General features: G+C 32.0%; 1 protein-coding gene across 2 annotated transcripts; it reads left to right on the plus strand.

Annotated features, from left to right (window-relative positions):
* Positions 1-344: 344 nt before the first annotated feature.
* On the plus strand, positions 345-1,799 carry LOC129945926 (translocator protein). 2 transcript variants are annotated; one of them, XM_056055901.1, is made up of 4 exons: positions 345-479; positions 543-923; positions 994-1,090; positions 1,539-1,799. In XM_056055901.1, the coding sequence occupies exons 2-4, from the start codon at positions 597-599 to the stop codon at positions 1,646-1,648; spliced, it is 534 nt and encodes a 177-aa protein (XP_055911876.1). In that variant the 5' UTR covers positions 345-479; positions 543-596; the 3' UTR covers positions 1,649-1,799. The 2 variants fall into 2 exon arrangements, with proteins under 2 accessions (XP_055911876.1, XP_055911875.1); XM_056055900.1 differs by having other exon boundaries at positions 347-479; positions 556-923.
* The last annotated feature ends 1,975 nt before the right edge of the window (positions 1,800-3,774 follow it).

The following is a 3,774-nucleotide window of genomic DNA, read 5'->3' on the forward strand; positions in this document are numbered from 1 at the left end:
CATCACCGACAGGAATTTCAATCTTTTTGGTGCAAATTATTTGGAAAATCGTACTTAAATGAGTTTATGAGTTCGATTTCCAGTTTAGCTTTTAGGCCGACCAAGATGGCTGCCGAGGATTTATATCCTTATTAGAGTGTTTTTATTTTGAGATATCGATGTTCGATATATTTACGTACGTTATTAAACTTTTCATGACAGCAAGACATACAAGATTTATAAAAATTATGTGCTTCGCTTTTGTAAATGTTGAGCGCATGGATTTTGTTGAAAATATACATCTTCGAACGTGCGCACCAATTTTAAGAAACATTCGATTTTGGCTGTTCTTTGTTCATGACATTCTTACTCTGCAGAATTTTACAGTTTTGCACTTAACATGACATTCAAAAATAAAGGGCTGATTCTAACACCCTATAGAGATAAAGAAAAGATTGGGAATTTGATTTATCGCACAAACTTTAAAAAGATAACCCCCGGTAATAATAAAATAAAATACGTACTTAACTTTCTAAAAAAGTCAACAAGATAATATTGAATAGTTTTATTTTTCAGCTTGGAATTGATAGAACTGCCCTCGTCCAATAACTTTCACAATGTCTTCGTCTTCGGAGTTCCTGAAAATTGCCGGCGCAATTATGCTTCCCAACTTGGGTGGTTTCGTCAATGGCCAAATAACAAGAAAACACATCGACAATTGGTATCGTCATCTTAACTTTCCCTCTTACCGTCCACCCAACTGGATCTTTGCTCCAATGTGGACATCACTCTACTCTGGAATGGGATACGCTTCGTATTTGGTTTGGCGAGATGGCGGTGGTTTCGGTGGGGATGCACAATTGCCATTGATCGCTTATGGCACTCAATTGGCTCTGAATTGGGCATGGACACCAATCTTCTTTGGCAAACAGAAAATGTTGGCAGTAAGATAGAAACAATTTGATCTTTGGTTAGAAAATTTTCTCTAATGACTCACATTCTATTCATTCATAGGGTTTGGTTGATTTGTTAGCATTGACTGCCACTTCGTCTCTATGCGGTGTACTCTTCTTTAAGATCAACAGAGTAGCTGGTTATATTTTCATTCCATATGTAGCTCAGAGATGAGTATTTACTTCATATGTAGCAGATCTACTTCATTAATTGATTTGTATGTATCTGCTACGTAGCAACTTATTTCTGCTTCGTTTTAAAATTTTGTCTAACGCACAAAATTTCATTTAAGATGTGTTGAATTGATTTATTGTGCCTGTCATTCGCTGCCTTTATGTGCATCAGAGGCCATAAAGAAAATTGAATTTCAAATTGAGACATACTTACAAGATGTTTAGTTTTATTTTGCTCACAGTTCTAAACGACAAACTGAATTGTGTGAATTTCAAGAAGCATTTAGCCTTCAAATACATACAATTTTACATCTTAGTAAGACTAGGTGGTGTATTTTGTGTTTTTTTTCATTATCTGCTACATATTTTACAAATCTACTTCGTTTTTTGGGCAAAATGTTTCACTTTTCGTGCTTAGCATTCTCATCCCTGATGTAGCTTGGTTAAGTTTCGCCTCCTTACTAAACTATTCAGTTTATAAGTTAAACTGTGGCGATAAAGATAAGAAAGAAATTGAGGCTGCAACTTTAAAGAAGGAATAGATTTCGTTGAAGCTACAAAAAACATGAAGTATTGCATTTTAAGGAATTTGTTGTGCATTTAGATAATTTTTGTAGTAAAATGGGTATTTTTGTGTAAGTTAAATGTTAAAATAAATAATTTATATTTTTCTGGTGCAAAGTTTAAAAACTGCGAGTTTGTTTGTTTATTTCGTTGTTGAAAGTAATGTCTTAAAGTCAAACAATATTATTCATTCATCGTCTCAGCGGTTTAGGTTTGATGGACGCAAACGCAGGGAGAAAGGATTGATTTTTTTTTTAAATATTCTTCTTTTAAACAGAAAGTCGCATTAATTTAATTTTGATATAGAAATAGAAGCTTAAGGATTAATATTGAATATTATTTTTACATACAAATTTGCTCACATAATTAATTCACAAAAGTATTTCTCATACCATCGTAATACAAGGGGACAAATATAAGGTCATTCATTTGATTTCAACTTCTTTAACTATTCTCTTCAACGATTTTAACTGGAATGTTTTCAAGTAATATGTTTATTTATTTAAAATGTATTTTAATCGGGAAAAATGAAAGCTCAACTCCATGTGACAGTAAAATCATTTTGGAATTCTATCAAAAAATCCTAAACATTGGTTAAAGTAGCTCAAATCTTAGATTTGTCTCAAGGTTAAGTTAGGACCATGTTTTTTTTATCAAACTATAAAACTTTTAAGTATTCATAACAAACTAAGCTGTTTCCAACAATCGTTCTATTCTAGCTGAAGAAAGTAAAATCACCTGGTTTAGCAAAGCGGATTCCTTTTTGATATCGATACCAATTAGAGCTGACATAAAAATATGGTCTGACATATAAGAATTTCGGCACAAACCATGTGAAGGTGATTCAAGAATAAGAAACCAAATGGGAATTTTGCTAAAAGTAAACAAAAGGTATTGGAAAACAATATTAACCAAAAACACCGTGAGCCGTGTCTTTGGAATTTGATAGCTTGGAGTGACGAATTTAAGTTCAATTGATGAGAAACCGTATTTCGGGAATCCTTCGTTTCCAGAATTGTACCCTAAAATGACCAAACAGATTGTTAAGCACTTCGGGTCATCAGTGATAGTTTTGGGATGTTTCACTTAATACAATGGAGTTGGTAATATACGTACAGCACAAAAATGGACAATCATTTGAACATCGATTATGTCAATAATTTAGATTTGGCTTAGTTAGTTCAGCATCTTTATAACCGAAGAAGTACTTCCGTATCTTCAAATCCTCCTGCTTTAAACTCTACAGACAATATAGCATTATAAAAAGAACAATCGCGCTGTGAAAACTGATTCATTTCATAAGGCTTCTCTCTGTTTAGTAGCCCAAAAGGACAATATGAAGGCCTTGTCGAAAATAATGTCCATTTAACTTTATGAAATCTGAACAGATGTCTTCAAAAACTTTTTAATGTTAAATTATGTTTAAAAATGTATAAAAATGCATACGAAGAATTAAATTACTTGAATAGTTAAGTCAAAGTATTCATTTTTCAATTAATATTTATTCTTTAACTAACAAATCTTGATGACATAAGCTATTTGTTTGACAAGTCTGATAAGAGTTTGTATGAAAAAAACGCTTTCAACTCTGAAATAGAATCGATTTTTAAAAAACTTTTATCCGCAAAATATTTGCCCTGGCAATCTATTCAAGACTCAAATGTTTGCTTAGCTTTTTTGGAACAGAAAATTTAGTTTGGATTAAACTTCTACACGTAGTTTTGTACAGGATTTTTCAGTATCAAATTTAATTTTATTATGAAAAATAGAGGATTGTTTTTAAGACAACGAAATTGTTTAGTTTTTGTAAAAAATAACATTTTAGTTCGGCACGGCAATGATTGCAGCAACGTACAATTTTTCACATTTGCGACTGTATTTCATCGATAACTTAACGAACTCCATCTTTAAGGAAACGAAAGTGGATCATTGGTATAAATATTTACTTTCATGTGGTTCAAAGAAAAAAAGGAGTTAAGTGACAAGATCTTGGTGACAAATCTTCGAGAAATAAACTTTTCTTGTAAAATTGCGATCTTAAGGTGGTCATCCCAGTCAAAAAATCGATTTTTGTTTTTCATAAATTGCTAGTTTAATATGTCTA

The sequence above is a fragment of the Eupeodes corollae genome, chromosome 2 (assembly GCF_945859685.1).
Source record: "Eupeodes corollae chromosome 2, idEupCoro1.1, whole genome shotgun sequence".
In the NCBI taxonomy this organism is placed as follows: Eukaryota; Metazoa; Arthropoda; class Insecta; order Diptera; family Syrphidae; genus Eupeodes; species Eupeodes corollae.

Excerpts from the sequence above, each read along its gene's own strand:
- LOC129945926 (XM_056055901.1), top strand. The coding sequence starts at position 597 with ATGTCTTCGTCTTCGGAGTTCCTGAAAATTGCCGGCGCAATTATGCTT. Across the intron at positions 924-993 it reads GCAAACAGAAAATGTTGGCA|GGTTTGGTTGATTTGTTAGC; the intron begins GTAAGATAGAAA and ends ATTCATTCATAG. Across the intron at positions 1,091-1,538 it reads TGGTTATATTTTCATTCCAT|ATGTAGCTTGGTTAAGTTTC; the intron begins ATGTAGCTCAGA and ends TTCTCATCCCTG.